Source organism: Zosterops lateralis, assembly GCF_965231275.1.
Source record: "Zosterops lateralis genome assembly, chromosome: 3".
Classification (NCBI taxonomy): Eukaryota; Metazoa; Chordata; class Aves; order Passeriformes; family Zosteropidae; genus Zosterops; species Zosterops lateralis.
The window spans coordinates 16,602,058-16,619,400 of NC_139764.1; the positions used below are offsets into that span (position 1 = coordinate 16,602,058).

General features: G+C 38.3%; 1 protein-coding gene across 1 annotated transcript in view; it reads right to left on the bottom strand.

Annotated features, from left to right (window-relative positions):
- Positions 1-17,343, bottom strand: part of LPGAT1 (lysophosphatidylglycerol acyltransferase 1) — a 58,808-nt gene that overhangs the window by 16,788 nt on the left and 24,677 nt on the right. The window contains exons 3-5 of the mRNA XM_083857685.1: positions 14,705-14,823; positions 9,560-9,655; positions 7,185-7,458 (exon numbers count right to left, since the gene is read on the bottom strand). Coding sequence (XP_083713811.1) covers positions 7,185-7,458; positions 9,560-9,655; positions 14,705-14,823 — 489 coding nt within the window. The remainder of the gene's footprint in view (positions 1-7,184; positions 7,459-9,559; positions 9,656-14,704; positions 14,824-17,343) is intronic.

A 17,343-nucleotide genomic window follows, 5' to 3' on the forward strand; every position in this document is an offset into this window, starting at 1 on the left:
CTGGAGTCAGGGATGAGACTTTGGGCTAGACAGATGCCTGGCCTTGCCCAGAGTGGCCACTCTAATTTTACAGAATATCTACCACACACCTGAAGAAACCTGCAGCACTCAGCCTGAAAAGCACCCTGAAAGCCACAGTTACTGGCTCCAGCTAGAATGGACATGCAAGGACTGGCTTGAGAGTTTCTACCTGCATTTAATTTCATTTAGTTTGCATTTAATTTAATTAAGTGTGAAAAGACAATTACAGCAATGCTATCACATGTATCTATCAATTATTTTAACAAGCAGACAATGTTTTCTTGGTGTCTGCCCATCAGTGGAGTTGTGCTGCTTCATTACAAATCCACTACTCCAACAGGGCTAGACAGCATTTCCTAAAATTTAGATTATGAGTTCTCAGCAGCATGAAACATGTTATTCCAAAATGTGACCCAGGGCAAGCTGCATAAGTCAAGCTGAAACATTCAGTGTTACCTTCTGGAAGTTCAGTATTTTAAACCCCTGACAGACACGTGAAATGAAGACTGGAGGCTGCAGCTTGCCAGCATCATGACAGAGTGCTTGTCAAGTCACTCTTAAGAAAAGCACTAACTACAGAGTACTTCATTTTAAAAGTAGCAATGAATCAGAGAAGAGCCAATATGAAATTAATATTAAATCAACAGAAGTATTAATTTAGAAATAGATTTTGAAACAAAGTCATTCAAGTTATTATTTTCCCAGACGTGAAGCAAGAATGGACAAAAACAAGTAAATTGCCAAAGTTAAATTGCCTAAGTGAGTAAGCAACAAAGATCATTAATTGCAATTTAAAAGTGCCAAATGAAAATGGGCACATTTTCTTATTATTTACAGTAAAGTGTTTCAAAATAATTTATTCAATATTTAGCTGTATTTAAAGCTGCTCTTTCAGTGGATAATGGTTTGCACTTGATTAAGGGAAAACTCCTGCAGGTCTCTGCTGTGCTGATTTCCTACCTTCTGCTTTTGTGGAGAGAGCTGCTGCAGCACTGGATTGCTCAGTCCAGCTCCAAACTCACCTCCAACACTTTTCAGGGCAGGGTGGGGAAAATGATACAGACAGCCCACCAGAAACCCCAGGCCAGGAAAAAAAAAAAATCTGACAGTCACATCCTCCTCTACAAACCTCCTTCTAGAGCAAGCAGGTGTTAGTGCAGCTACCTCCACGTGCTCTCAAATCACAGTATTTGTGCATGCTCTGGTTTAAAATAAGCCTTACATAATCATCCAAGATATCTGACTGCCAAAAAAAACCTACATCACCAAGGATTTAGGAAAATTAATTTTGAAATACATCTTGCTATCTTTTTTTGGGAGGGGGTTGGGGGGGTTTTATATTGCGTTGCAACCTGCTCATAAGCAAATTTATCTTAAAGCCAGGGAGCTCTGACAGATCCTGAAACTGGAAAAGAAACTGACAACTCCACAAAACACAAAGGATGCTGCTTTCAGGTGTAAGCAGACCTTTGACCAAGAATAAACCTTCTATCCTTTAAATGGAGCATATGAACAGGAGCTCAAACCAAACAGTGATGCATTAGTCAGAACATGGTGTGAATTTCAGGCCTGGCATCTGTACCTGAAAAATCAGGGAGCTGAATATACCTGTGCTCAAGAACAGCTTGGCTTGGCCAACTCAGCCACACCTTTCTGACAGCCAAACTCTTCCAGCTCTCTACCTACCACTAAAAGACACTCTTATCTTTCATTTCTAGTACTTGCTGAAAGACTGAGCAGGCTGTCACAGATTCCAGCAGCAGAAGCTGCTGCAGAGGCTGTACTTAAGCTGATCTCTCCAAGCACTGGTTTTTCTTCTGTGGTGTCAGTCTGCTTGCCACATCCAGCACAGGTGGAAGATACAGATTTCTCAAACTGCATGAAAATGTTAACTGATTCTTTTTAAATAGCACATAAACCTTTTGAACATGCCCACAGGCACCTGCCCTACACAACAGGACCCAAACCACGCAGCAATGATGCACCTTAGTGTGAATGGTGCATACTTGCCTTATGAGTGCTATGACTAAACTGAACAATCACATGGAAAAGCAGCTTTCTGGCCTAGACAAAAAAAAAAAAAAAAAAAAAAAAAAAAAAAAAAAAAAAAAAAAAAAAAAAAAATTAAACAGCTTCTTAACTTGTTTGTTGTTTGGGGTTTTGGGTTCTTTCCCAAATCATCAGGCAGAGGCAAATCTTCACAACTATTTTCTTCACTGTGGATTAAGTAATATTAAGTTGCTCCCTATTTACTTAAGAAGCAATTCATCATCAGAGTCTTCAAGACACTTGAACTGTCATCCTCTGAACTCCTTTCACAGCAGATACTTGACAGTCCACAATCACAAACTGATGGGGGTTCAGACTTCCTCTTCATTCCCCCTCTTTGTCCCTCCTCCCTGTGGTTGCTGTTTCCTGGGGTCAACTCATGCTAAACACCAGGTCAGACAATGTACAGAACCCCTCAAACCCACCAGCAAACTGTCAGTGTTTGCCACTGAGAAAAAGAACAAACAGACGGATTTCAGCAGGAAAGCTTGCCTCCAACCAAGCTCTGGATGGTACCACACTGCCAGACTGGACTCAGTGTGGGAAAGAATGCACCAGACAGGTGTGGACCTGAGGGCTGCAGCTTGCACTTGAAAAAGAAAATATTTGCCAGCGTTGAGGAGTATTCAGGTGTGGTTTCCTGAGCACCTGCACCACTCTGAATGCAGCCAAAGAGGCTGCTGGCTCTCCCTGCACAGCAATCTGTTCTCATAACTTGTCCCTTGTTCTCTACTTGTCCTTGTGTGATCAACTGGATCGCTGACCCCAGAATTAACTTTTTTCTCCAAAGATTAACTCTCAGACTGAACATCTTACTCATCATTCCAAGATCTTGACACAACAAACCACCTGGAACGAAACAAGAAGCCTTTTTCCACTGGGAAGAAAAAATAACCATCAAAAGCTTTCTCACATGTTATTCAAGTATTATTCCTCATAACAGTGAATCAAAAAGTTTGATTTTTAAAAAAATCAATTATGAAGTTCAAAGTACAACCCTGCAGAAGTGAAAATTGAATTTCTCTGAGAAACAGCAGCAGAACTGAATGTACTCTGCTGCATTTGAAAACAGTAAGGTAAGATTTCAGTACAGCTCTAACTAAGCTATAGCAACCTCTTACCAGACAAAAAATTGCTGCATGGTAAAATAAAACAGAATTTTTTTAAAAACACACTTGAGCAAGTTTGATCAAAAATAAGCTCTAGAATGTGCATCTTTGAAGAACAATAGCTCTAAACTCCTTTGAATTGTCAGCTTTTGGCATTTAGAACATTTTGATAGCTCTGAAACTCATAAAATCAATTCTTATCAATTGAAGAAACAGTGTATTTGCATCCATGTCAAAGACTAAGTATTGTGCTAAAAAAAAATTTCAAAAAACTGTAAAATACCCCTGCAAACACACACCTGGGTCACTACAGGGTTGGGGTGATGATGGCTACTCATCAAGTATTTTTATACTGCCCATATTTCTTTCCTGCACCAAAACCTTCTTCTGGAATGTGGGTGCTGGCAGCAGTGCTGGCCCATCTGGAGCTTTCATCAGACACCAGAAGTACCTTAAACTCCCTTTTCAGGAACAGACAGCACTTAGCTACATTCACTGCATTATTTAGCTTCAACAGTGGTCATGCTGTCAAATGACTGTACTGCCTTTCCTATGTTTTCCCATCCTTCTATTAATTTAGGAATACATTTAGATAATTTTGTTAAATTAAGCAAAAGTTTCAAAAGGCAGCAAAAGCAATAAGCATTTCAGTAACTTAATTTAGTATTTACCCGCAAGAAGTTAAAATTCATTCTGATGATGAAGGGTGGTACTTGAGTTTTACATATGAAAAAAAAACTGTTAAGAGGAAAAAATTCAGACAAGAGAGGCTGCTTGTCCTGGAAAAGCCACTGATAAAGAACCGATCAGTTTAAGTACAAATATTATCAAACAGTATTAATCATCTAGCTCAGGGACATTTGTTCTTCCTGTCACTTTACAGAGGAAGAATCAGCTACTAAACTGTGGGAACTTAATTACTAGTATAAAAATAAATTGAAAGGGGGATTGGATATTAAGAATACTAGTATCACAATTAAGACTAATGAATTTTTGGGGAGGTTACTGAACCTTGTACTTCTCAACACAAACCCACCTCTACCAAAGGGATGTCATAAATCAGATTAGAGACCTTACAGCAGAACAGATGATGCAGCACTCAGCTACAATTAGCCCAATTCTTGAACTACAACTTGAAGGCCACAGCTTCAGTGACATGTGACAAACAAAAGCCAGCTGGGCTCATGAGCTGGGGCATGACACAATCAAACAACTGCATCTGACTTGGTTTGTGTCAAACTGATAACAGTAGATTAAGGACGAACCATCTTTTATTATAGTTGCCTTTGTCATCTTTTCTTCTTTCACCCAGTTTTACACATCACTCCAGCTGAGAAAATAGAATGGTATCAAATTTAAAATGATATAAAAGCTACAAGGATCATTTAAAATGAATTAAGTACTAATAAAATGACAGCAGTCAAGAACAGAACTGTGTACCATGACTCAACATTAAAATAGCTACCCAGGAAACTCAACAGGAAGGGACATAATTTTTGATGAGGAGAACTCTTTTAATCTATAAACCAATTTAACTAAAATCCTGTGGGAGAGGAAGGTGAATTCCCATGAGTATCAATAAAGCTTGGTGGAAACAAAAAGACAGGGACAATAATAAATAATGGAGTAGAAAGCTTATTAGAGTAAGCTGAATAATTTGGCAACCCAGGACTCCAGGAACACTGTTAAGACAGTCTAGAGCACAAGACGTGCTGCAGATGAAAAGTGTGTCCAGCAAACCGTGAAGTTCAAGTGTGATGCTTCTGATAAAGAAACCACTTTCCCAAGCAAAGGAGCAGAGTTATAATGTACAAAAGGTTTACAGGCAGTCTCTATGCAGGCCACTGGCAAAACCTTTACTCTATGCACCACACCTGGCTCTAGCACCCACAGCTCAACAGTGGTCACCTGAACAGGAGGGAGGGAAGCTTGGTTTCACTAACATGGGTTTTACATGTGATTAACAAAGGGGAAAAGATATTAAAAGTAAAGATATTCACTAATTTTTTTAGACTTCTAACTTTATAATATAACCATAGCAATTTATACAACTATATTTCATTCAACTGAACATTTTCTGACATGGCAAGAGACCAATAAAAGCATTCAGAAAGCAACATATTTGAGGAAGAATTTTTTATACAAGACACAAATGAAGAACTAATGTTTCATACATCTCTGAAAGGGAAGTTTTACAATGCTAGAAACATTTTTGTGATCTTAAAAGAAGAGAGGACACGAAATAACTCAATGTCACTATGTATCCAACACTACCTTTTCCTAGCACATAAAATTTACTTTCACTTTTCTTTTCCATCCTTTTTAGTACATTTTCAAGTCCATTACTATGAAAGAGTGACAGCTAAACCCACACATTCCATTCCTATTTTTGCCCAATTATCTTTCCTTGAGTAGGATGGACAATATGGTTCCATTTTATTTCTGAGAGAATTCCTTTATTTAGTACTCAGTTAGGTCAACTACTATCAAATGCTCATTTCTCTTGAGTCTGAATGATGCCATTCAAGGAGGAAAAAAAAAAAAAAAAAAAAAAAAAAAAAAAAAAAAAAAAAAAAAAAAAAAAAGCCAGGTTTGATGTGCAGCTAAGTTAATAGCAACCTAAGAATAGGAAAATATAAAACTGATATTTGACAAGCACTTTTGGTCTCCCTCCAGAACCAGACAACTTATAATTAATTTGAGGAACTTCTTATTCTCCATACCTTTTTGAGACAGCAAGAAACAGAGCAGAAACAGGCCAAACTTCCCAAAAAACCCCAAATTCTTTAACAAAGACCAAGGTATTCAGTTTCTCTCTTTTAAACCTAAAATGTTTTATGACAACAAGAGCTTTCTTCAGCCTTTCTTTTCTGAATGTAGCCTGACAGGAAACACTCTGATGCTTTCCACAGCTTGACTTTTCAGCTCATTTTAAATCCTACCTTCACTTATGCAAGAACATAATCTCAATTTATTTCCTATGTTGGTTGACAAGAATAACTTCAAAACTAAAAATCTGGAAACAATTTCTGTACAAGGGTTCTTGCTAACCCTGAGATTTGAACTTCAGACAGAAAATAATCCAAAGTCCTCTGCATATGTGGCTTCATTAGTAAGGATCTTTGTTTCAAGTTGCTAAATGATTATCAAAATTTGGCTATGGAAACACCAGCACCACCCATCAATAAGAAACTACCACAACCCCCCAGTGCATTGTTTCTATAATAAGTAATAGAAATCCACAAGGAAGTGAATAAAGATCTAACCCTGCTCTTGAACATGCCAAGAAGCTGATTTTAAAAGCTGAGACTAAAGCACCACATCCCGTATCTACAGGCATTATTTATATCCCAGCTATATCCTCCCCTATAGCCCAGGCATCCCAGAACAAAAATGCTGCAGGAATATTCTTGTTCTTTTGTAACTCTTCTGACAAGACAGCCAAAACAATCCCTCAAATCTAGTGATCAGTGACAGTTAACTCCAGCAACAAAGGGGACAGGCAACACAAAGAACAGAAGAACTTGAACTCAGTGGAAAATAGTTCAAGAAGAGGAATAAAGTATACAGCAGTGGATGCAAAAAAACCTTTTAAAGCCTGGAATAAAATATATGAACACAGCTAGCATATTCCAGAAATGCTTTTACTATAGTTCCATGCTGTCACAAACCAGTGCAAACCATGGATCTTGCCAAAAGGAGTAGATCACCTTCTGGCTCACTCTGGGTGCCTATTGGAGTATCTGTTTCACCCATCATGTGAGCCAAGCCAAACACTCATGCAGCCACACCACAGACTAAATCAAATTAAAACTAAGGTGGTTTTTTTCATCTTAACATCAAAAATAAAGTTAATAGAACTAAAACTAATTAGGAAAACATTTATAAAAAACACATTATAAATGTATTTGATATTTGAAGAGACCAATTCTACACAATGTTTTTCTTAACTCAAATCTTTGCTATTTAATTTGCTTTATACCCACAGAGTGAAGTGGTCTTTACCTTTTCTCACAGCATCTCCACCTGGTGGAGTTCCATTTTCTTGTGGCGCTACAAGCGTTTTCAGAATTACTTGTGTTGCCCCAAGTCTTGGCAGGGTGACATGTTTAAGAAAAGGCAAATTGTTTTTCTTGGCAAATGCCTGGCTTGTTTCTCTTCTTTTCCTAAGAAAGCCACCCTCTGGAAATAAAACAATCCATTTCCGATTGCGGCTCCAGTAATATTTTTCTAGATGATCTTTGAGTAACACAAGCTGCTGGTCACGGTGTGCTTTCCCCTGTAAGGATAAAACATAATCTAAATAAAATGATTGCTCAAAAGAGATAACATCAGACATAATTATTGTATTTCTATGGCTTCTCTCTTTTCAGAGATAAAAATAAGCCCCTGAAACAATAAAAAGCAATGTTCTCCTGGGAATGTCTACTGGAGGCCTACAGACCATGCCTCAGCTGGGTCACCACAGAGCTCACTCAGATCTGCACTGCCCCACTGACTCACTCACTTCTCCTCTTTGGTGCATTAGGACAACTTCCTCATTAGAATGGTAAGATACAGCCTTAATTACTGCAAAAATATCTTCAGGAACAATCTTTCCTCTTCCCATCTCTGCATGCACCAAAGCTACCGAAATTTTCAGAGGAATCTCTTTATATTAATTAGCGTGTTTGAGTGCTCCAAAGTGACTTTGTCAAATCACTCAATAGACACAGGAGGGCAAAATTAAAGCTCTCCTCAGCAGAGGGGATTTTAATCCTCTGAAATGTCAACAAAAAATGCCATAAACATTGCACTGTTTGCTGGTTAGTTGAGGTTTTTTGGTCACAGGAAGGAAGAGAGAAAGAGTGGGGTTGAATGAAAGACAGTATTTTAGTAAAGGTGAGCTTTGTGAAAGTGCTTCTCCTACGTTTAAGTCTCAGGATTGCAATTTACTTCCAACTTAGCACATCAGAGGGAAGGAAAAGGCTCTGCTTGCTCATATTAACACAATTATAATGCAATATTAAAGTCCTCAGTTGACCCTGTCCTTTCTTACCAGACCACAGGACTCCAGGATAGCACAGTAGTTAAAAGAGCAGTGAACAATAACCATCCAAATATTACTAGAGCCTTTCTGGAGGAGTTGGGCAAAGGACCATTACTCACTCACATGAAGTATTTTGCCACACCCAAAGGCTAACAGCCTAGAAACATTTTATTTTCCATTGGTGTATCTTTGCACTCACAATGAGGTCATTGTATCTGTGATGTTGTCTAGGTCAGCCACCTTACAAAAATGAGGAAAAGCCTTCGTTTTTGCAGCTCAGTGATGGCTTGGCTTTGTGACTGGAATTGCAACCCCACAGTCAGAAATCGTAACTTTCAAGGCAACGGCCCTCAAAATGTGCCTGTTGTAAATTCCACCTATTGGAACAGATTTAGATTTTACAAAGCATCCAACCCTGTTCCTTCCATCCATCCTCTCACAATACACAGTTGTGTGCCTCTAGAGACCTTTGTTTTATCTAATTTTGCCTCAGGTTTTCTAACTATGCCTCTCGTGTTAGTGAGAAATCTCACTTCAGCTGTGTACTGCTGTGATTAGGCATTTCTTTATTTAATTCTGAGTAAATTAACTTGTTCTCTGCAGTGTGAAAGTTCATTAATTCTCTCTGTCTCTCCACACATTTTATGTCCAGACAAAGGAAAAAGGAGAGGAAAGAAACATGTATGATGGATACTGCAGTTCACATAACTGGAAACAGGCTCAGGCTTTTCATCAGCCTCCTGAGTTTCTACTTTGAGAGCGCAGTTTGATCAACAGCCACCAAACAACAAAAAACTCTACCTACTATATGAAAAAATCTGAGGGTCTCACTCACTAATATTTGAGATGCTGAGCTCAACAGACATCCTTTCCTAATGCTCAAATAATAATTAACCTTCAAGAATCAATTAATTACTATTTACACAGGTCCAATGCCACCTCAAGTTGATCCACTACTATGTCACCCTCAGAAGGGACGGTCCTGCCTTTCCTCTTTTGAAAATCTGCAGCCAGAACAGTGACCTAACCAGAAAGACTCTCTGCATGGCTTCAAGGTCACTAGAGAAAGATGAGAGGTGTGCTAAGAAACAGAGATAAAAAGGACTGCCCATGTATTTTGCTTGTACACCCCTCTCATAATCAGCTCCCTTCACAACTGGATTCCATAATAATTTGTGCCTATGCCAATAATAAAAACAGCTTGGAAAATAAAGTAGCTTCAGAACAAAGACCTCCCCAAATATACACTTTACAGCACAGCTATTTCATCATGCAAACCAATCAGGAGGTGATAAGTAAGTCCCATAACATACAAGGATAAATCAAAGCACTATTATGTGTTCCCATTTACCTGTCTTATAAAGAAGTCTCCATGGATTAGAGACACAATGCCAAAGTTTGTGTACTTAAAAATATGATCCATCAGCCACATCATCTGACGGACAACCTGAAAAGTAGAAATAAATTTTAAAAGTGAGTAAATTATCAAGTGCAGAGAATTATGAATTATGCATACACTGGTCACATTTTTGCCACTCTTACAACAGCAATAAAACTAGCAAATAAATAGAATAAAGTCCTTTATGCCCCAAATATAAAGCAGCACAGGTGCTATGCTTCTCCCTGGAGAGTAGGATTAAGTAGCTTCCTTTTTGTTATGTAATATACAGTTCTACAATATTAGCCATGGCAGAGCAGCCACATGTATCTCTGGGAGTTTAATCAAATCCTGCTGCTTGGGAAGGCACAAACAGAGGTTGAGCCGATTCACTTGATCATCACTTCTTACAGGACAGTGAGGGCAGCAACTTTACCTGTTCACTCCTTTGAGATTTAAAATAAGAGAGTTACTCCCAACAAAGTAAACAACAGAAGGGAAAACCTTCTTTTCTCACAAGGTCTTTTTCCTCTACCTCTCCTACATGTAGTTTTTGAGAGGGGTAGGAAGTGGTTCTCCAAAACTGGAAAATCCAGTGTCTCTTACATGCTCCCAATGATAGGCTAGGCTGCCTTTTCCCTGTGTTATGAAGCCACATCACAACTGATGCAAGTTCAGTGAACCTGAAGTCATGTAAGACAGTACTCTTCCATTTACCACTATCAAAATAGAATATGCAGGACTGTGACATTTCTCTGGTGGTCAGATGATCATTCAAGCACCTTCTGCTTTGCACCTTTCTCACGCACTTTGAGGCAAACACAAAAGAAAGCAGCCTAAGAAATAAAGGTAACATGCCAGTATCCCTTCCTGTCTGCCAGTGGTGTTCCCTATTATCCCCACACATCCCGAGGACCAAAGGCACACAATGTATTTGTGAGTGATAAAAGAAAAATTAATTCCTAGATACAATTCCTTATTTGAGACTGATATTGGTGAAACCACTTATCCTACAGCCGTCTCCAGGCCTGTGTTAAATACAAGTGAGGACCTTAAAGCCAAATTCTTCTCTGCAGACATTAACATTCTTTCCATTTTAGTAAATTAAAAAGCTTTATGGTAAAAAACAAAGAAAAAGTGTGTCCTAAGGGCAAGAGCTAAAAAAAGCATCACTCAGGGGTATTACTGCTCTTCAAGGCACTACAGTGAGCTCATACCCATGCATCACCCAAAGGTGACAGGCTGGTGTAGGGAACCACATCCTTTGATAAAAACACCAACAAAAATTCACTAATGATGATTTAGCCTGCAGGAGTACTCAGCCCTGCCAGTGTTCATCTATTTTGGCATTTTGACAACTATTGTTGGATTGTATCAGGAAGTTGTTAAACCAACATAATCTATTTTACTGAAGGAGATAAGCAAGCTTAATACTTTGCTTTCCTGAAAAGAAAATATGTCTTTTGAGGAGTTAACACTGGTCCCATATGTTCTCTGGCAATCCTGGATGAGGAACTCTTGCCCAGCAGTTCTACTGCTTCTCCCCTACCACACCACTTGGTACTGTCTTTTTCTTTAGAAAATGCTAGATTTATCCTGCAAATTGATCACTGCTCTTCAGAATGTGAAGTCCATGTCACATTTTTTTAGGTGACACAGGGCTTCTAACATCCCTGAACTTCCCTTAGGCTTTCTGAGGAGTGACAAGATTTTGTCAAAGACAAGTATGACATGCAAATTATAACTAAGACACGAACAGTCTGCTGTGTGTGGGCTACAAAGAGACAAACTTCAGAGCCCAGTGATCGCAAATCTGCCTGTGAGCCTAGGCAATGGTGAGAAGTACAAAGATAAAGTATGTATATGTATGAATTAATACATATACATACTAACATACCAAATAAAAATAGCAGTTCAAAGAATAGGACACAGTTATCTTGTCTGCAATCAAAAGGCAAACAAGATTAATGGATATTCATTTTATTCTGCTACCAAGGGCAGAATAGAGGACACTGCAGAATTCTGTTGATAATTCGTCTATGTGGTGACTCCTCTACTTAGTATCCTCAGGAATGGAACAACACTTATGAGATGAGCCTCTTATCACTTGCATTTCAAGGACATTCAAAGACATTCAGAAGTGTTTTGAACACAAATTCATAGCTGTTGATGGCTTCAAAAAACTTTTGGATGCCACTTCAGGTCCTTTTTCCTTCATGCTCCCTGGTTAAGTATGATCAGAAGCTAGAAAAAACTTTTACCAACTATATTTTAAAAATCTAGGTGCCTCCTATTCACAGACCCACTTCCACTTCAGTCTCCACAGATTTCCTAACAAAGCAACCTGGACAGACTGACTTTCATCTTTCAAGCATCTCTAACTTAACAATGAAACCTGAGAAAGCACAACTTGAAATCTGCTCATAAACCACTTCCAGCTCCACCTTTGCCTCCACTGCACCCTTCCTGGCACTGCTTTCTGTTCCAAATCAGAAAAAAACCCCACATTTATCAGTCCTAATCCAGTCAGAAAGCAGTAATAGCAGCATTTAACCTACTTCTTTTTGTTAAACACATAACCTTCAATATTTATAAGACCACAACTTACTTACTGAATTTTTTTAACTCTTACTTTCACAAAGAAATTGGAACAATTTCTCAAACTTTAACAGAAGTATAATAAGGTCACTTCTGGTTCACCTGAAACTTTGCTGTTTGGCTTATATTATGGTATAATGTATTAATCAAACAATGCCAATCAAGTCCTTCAACTAAAATTCCAGTTTTGAGCTAAAGTTCCATTTCTCTAGTAAGAGATAATTTTTTTTTTCTTATTCATATAAGTGAATCTAAAAAACCAGAAATATCTCAGCACATGTATTTGATCTTACTGCTTTGTGAGATTAAATTTACTTAGAACAGACAGGCTACACTCTCACCGGTATATAAGTATTTATAAAATACTAGGAAAAAATTCCAGCACGGTTCCTGACACCATCTTGGGAAACACTGACAAGTTGCAAGACTGCCTCATGAGTTTGCCTCACTACACAGAAAATTCCAGATCTTTACACTGAATATTTCTGAAGACTTAAAGGAACATTTTTTTAAAAGCAGCATTAAACTCTATGTTCTTGCAGATTACAACTGGGTTTTGTCTGTACTGGCTGACAAAAGCAAGGAAAAGAAGTTCTGGACTGGCACAAGCTTAATCCTCCCAAACAAACAACAGAAAAAAAAATCTTGAAAATTACAATCTTGCTGACAGATGAGTATTAAGCTTGTGAAGGACTCCATGTTAAGTTTAAACTGGATTTAAGGGAAGCTGACTAATTTAAGCATTTGCATACAGCATAATGATTATTTCTGGACAGGTAGGTTTATTTTTTCCTTCAGTACTTTCACAGTCACACTTAGTAAAGACAATTCTCTTTAGAAATAGGGAGCATGCTATTTAAAAGTATCTGATCCAGCAAGTTCTAGCAAAGATAAACTATCCTGATCCTTCTTGTCATTTTCAGTCACTTGTACTACTTATGCTGTACTTTAGGCATGTATTGAAGCTCATATTGTTTTATTTCTTTATTAGCTAAAAACAGCAAAGCCATACTAAGCTCTGGACATGTACATTCCAAGGGCAATGACTGCAACTACTTAAGGGAAAAAAACAGTGATTTTAGGGATTTTCTGCTTTTCTGAAAACATGCAAACCTAATAATTTCCATAGTGAAGATGATTTGTGATCTCAATGCCTTACTCCATTTTTAGCATCTCCTACATTCATTACAACTTGCTCTGTCTTGACAAACATTTAAGCTATGGGGTCAAATGGGATAAACATGACTTAGATTTATATCTATAAACTAGTGGTCAAGATCATATGCCAAATGCTTCCACAGGACTACACGCTCACAGTCATATCTTTACCACAAGACTGTCCTATGTACAATTTTAGTGAAAGGAATTAAAGAATTTATTCTGTCATTCTACTCATTTGGGTACAGGACAGAATACCATATATACCCGATTCCCTCCATTCCAAAAGAAATGAAAGCAATCAAAAGTACTTTTAAAACAGCCTGCTCTAGGGTAGAGTAAAAAGAAAAGTCTCTGCTCCCACCTGAGTAGAATTTTCATACTTTGTGAGGATGGGTTGCTTAAAAGGTTTTGTTTTGCCTTTTTTTAAATCAGCTTTGCTGTCATAAGCAAGATCTTGAAAACTTCCTAATAATTGGTAAACCACTGATAAAGGCAAGGGTACCCATAACTATATTAATTTGGATTAAGGAAAACAATGCCAGTTACAAATTGTGCAGATGCAACTAAAAGCACTTCTTGTTTCCTTGTTTCTTCAGGGTATGATGCAGGAAACAACACTGAGACACTTGAAGAAAGAAGACAACACTAAGACAGATACAGCTGATGCATTTTTTCATCTTGACAAGTATGCCTCCCACCCTTTTGTAGCTTAATCATGCACACATACTCTTCTTCCTGATTTGTACATAAATTTGATCTCCTGTTTAGATCTTATACTCTGGTTTCCACACCTTAGATATTAATTTTCTGAACAGCAATGCATGAAACAATTAACATTAGTTACACTTCACATCAAGAAATGCTTAAGGGCTTGTGAAACAAGAGCTCAAGCAATTCTAACCTTAGGTAGGTAGTTTAACTTTGGCATGCCCTCACTCCTACCAAAATCCCATACACAGCTTGCTCTAACTTTGAGAAAAATTCCCTGCTGGAATAAAGTCATAATCAAGAAGCCAGACCTGTGTTGGTCTGAGCAAATTTGGCCTGAACAGCACAAGGGCACGAGGTGAGAGGAAGAAGTCGAGTACATGATGACCTGTGAGGAGCTCTGCTTCAACCTTGACTGGAGGCACAGGGACTCAGCTCACACCTGACCTTCTCCAGAGACAACAAGCAGGGTCTATACCTGCTCCAAGCTATGGCTGTCACATTGGACCAAACCCAACCCAAAAGCTCCCTGCTGAGCTGATCTGGTGGGTTAACAGCCCAGAGTGAGCATTAGGGCCACAGAGAGAGGAGAGCAGTCCCGAGGGAGCACAGCAGACACAGCAGCCACCCCCTGCCCCGGATGCAGCCTACCGTGCCTTTATCCTGAAGGCACATCATCAGAGTGCAGACGTCACCCGTCGCTTGGTGGTTCACCAGCACCATGGCTTCATCTTCTGACACTGCTTTAACATCATCACCCCATTCCACTACTATTAAAAATAAAACAAAAAATAAAAAAGGGTAAATTTAACAATGAGCACAAGAAAATTTTTCTGTCCACAAAAGAAAGCAAAACCACCCCACACCCAGACTATAATAACAAAGAAACCTACATGCTACATGTCAATTTAAATTTGGCACATAGCTAAGGCAGGAATATTAGCAAGACTGTTTTTCCAAGCAGGGAGTATCCAGCTTAGTTTGAAATTGCATGCGCAGAATAAGAACAAAACAAAAATACCAGAACATGTGCACAGAGATTGATCTTTTTGTGTCATCACACCATTCTATATTTAGGGTCTGAAAATTACATAAGCTTTTTGACCCAGCTTTCATACTCATCTATCTCACCTCATTAGATTAAAAAGAAAATTATATTGTCAACAGTGGGTTTTGCTGGCTGGCTTTGTTTGATTGTTTTAAACTTAGTAAGTTTATTCATTTCTACACTCACTATTATTATTCTACTCCAGTAAAACAAACAAACAAAAAATAATCTGTATTTGGATCACTAGGTTTAAAATGCTACATTAAACAAACTCATTCATTCAAATCTAAATGAGTTAGCTATAGGCAAGGAAGTGGGTTCAGAAAACGCTGCTCAGATGACAGAATCTATTAGTCAATATTTTGTAGACCAGAGACCAGATGCTCCAGTGGCAAGAATGATGTCAGAAGGAAGATGCAGTTGTTTATCATCCAACACTCACACTGACTATCAAGACCATGCTGAGATAAGGAAGAGGGGTAAAATTTGATAGTTCATCATCATGAAGTATCTAAGTGGAGAAAGACAAGACTGCCTCTCAAAGAACACAGGATGGGAAACTAGGAAATGTGTGCTGTAAACTAAAGACCAGAACATGTCTAATACTGCTACTGGGGCAAAGAGACAAGTGAGTAGAGTCTGTCTTTCCTCAGTGAGAGGGATGGACGCTGCAGTGCAGGGTGAAGGGAAAGGATGGACAGGCGGAGGGCCTCTAAGAAGTTCCAGAAGAAAAATAAGATGCATTGCCTGTGCATGTAAGATATAACTTCTTTGTTTGTTCCATACCTCAAGTGATTCCTACTGCTTTCCTTTCCAGTTCTGACAACAAAGGAAATATTTCGCCAGCACTACTGACTCTTGTACTGTTTGAAGTTCTTCAAGCAGTGAAAAACTTTCAGCACAGGCCAAATACTTTACTATCTGTCTTTTAATAGATGGTTTAACTGATGCAAAGGCAGGTGGCTACGCATTGAAGACAAGCAGCAATAATCCTTGCACAGCTTCCCTGTCCCTGAAGAAATCGAACCGCATCATACTTTTGAAAATAGGCACTTTGTTACTTTCTAACAGCTCCAAAATTAGTACTGAATTGAGACTTGAATACAAAATAAAAAAACCAGAATGCAGTATTTGGTCACAAGTAGATAAAACCAGACTAGAGATGTGACAGTGAAGAGGACTACTCATTCCATAATGTTCAATCTCCTTTCCTTTCCCTGGGAAAGCTAAGCCCAGATCTTTTCTGATTTTTCTCACCATAGACTTGGAAGATCCCCTTTATCCCTGCTCACTATGTGCAAATTCCCTGCAATGTTCTCTCTAACTCCATGAAAGTTGTAAAATGCTTGGCCATGGCAGTCATAGTTGGCTGCACACCTTCCTTATCAGGTATTTCACACATCTCACTATGGCAGTATCCCACAGAGCAAGAAACTGAGATGAAATGAGAATTGTTTTAAAGGGAACTGAATCAATCACATACTAACTTTGAAATCATTGCTTCAGTGTTTCTATTAGGCAGCCAATATACAATGGTCCTACTGAACTGTGGCTTTCTGAAAGTAATAGAAACTAAGTACTAAATACACCCAGTATCTACAAAATCACATTTGTCACAAGTAGCTAATTGTTTCCAAATAAAACTGTTTTATTTGTAGATCACTCAGAGAAAATAAATGCATTCCTTTACTACACATATTTCCCTGGAACATAGCAATTTAATACTAATAATTTAAACTGTAGAACAGTTTAAAATGAAGCTCTTCAAAAATTATTCAGAGATCTAACTTTACAATGGATTAAAATAAAGGCTGTGACTGAAAAACACAAACCATGAGAAGCAACATAAAATTGAAAACAACTCAAGAGAAGAACTAATGAAGCTTAAATTACTATAAAAAAGTACACTTTTAACATACTAGGTGAAGACTAATGTCTGATTTTGAAACTTTCAGATAGGCCCAGCCAAAGAAGTACAGGGAGAAAAAAACCTTCTCTTGTTACCCATTTTACCTACTGTTGTTAAATACAAGAGGGTATAAAACAAACAAGCAGCTCACCATGCAATAACAGGTTTCAGCTGAGAAATAAGGAAAAGTTGGGCTCTGTGATCCCATTCCAAATGCAAGGTGAAGAAGAATGAAGTTTGATTTAATTCTTCAACTGATTTACTATACTGATTTTACCTATCAACCAGCCAGGCTAACAGCTCAAGTTCTGCAATTCAGCTGACAGGTAGTGG